Genomic DNA, 429 nt, shown 5'->3' on the forward strand with positions numbered 1-429 from the left:
TTCAAATCTGAATCAATTCCAAGAAATGATATCAGTTATACAGATAGTAATGGAAATACAACAATAATCAATACAAGTGGTGGAATGAGTGGATTGATGACTCAAGACAGATACATTCAATTCATGAATGAAAGTTTTGCTTCAAACAACATTCCTATTGAATGGAAGAAAGGAGCAACTGGATATGAGATTAATTCTGATGAAGTATTCACACTCACATGTAATACACTTGATTCATCTTTCATTGGTCCTTCTAATCCAGTAAGTGGATCAATATCACATAAATGGTATCTTCCTTATAATGATGAAGTTGGATAATACAGGTGCATTATATAGTGATAATCCTGTAGATATCACAAATGGTCTATCAAATATCAAATTGTATTGTAATGTAGTAAAGAGTAAAACAAAGCCATTGTTATCGAATAT

General features: G+C 30.8%; 1 protein-coding gene across 1 annotated transcript in view; it reads left to right on the plus strand.

Moving 5' to 3' along the window:
• Positions 1 to 304: 304 nt before the first annotated feature.
• JH06_5512 (hypothetical protein) overlaps positions 305 to 429 on the plus strand; it is a gene marked incomplete at both ends in the record, with an annotated part of 280 nt that continues 155 nt past the window's right edge. The window contains one exon of the mRNA XM_014669562.1: positions 305 to 391. Within this exon, the coding sequence (XP_014525048.1) occupies positions 305 to 391 (87 nt within the window). The remainder of the gene's footprint in view (positions 392 to 429) is intronic.

The sequence above is a fragment of the Blastocystis sp. subtype 4 genome (assembly GCF_000743755.1).
Source record: "Blastocystis sp. subtype 4 strain WR1 chromosome Unknown seqid_0494, whole genome shotgun sequence".
NCBI lineage: Eukaryota > Bigyra > Opalinata > Blastocystidae > Blastocystis > Blastocystis sp. subtype 4.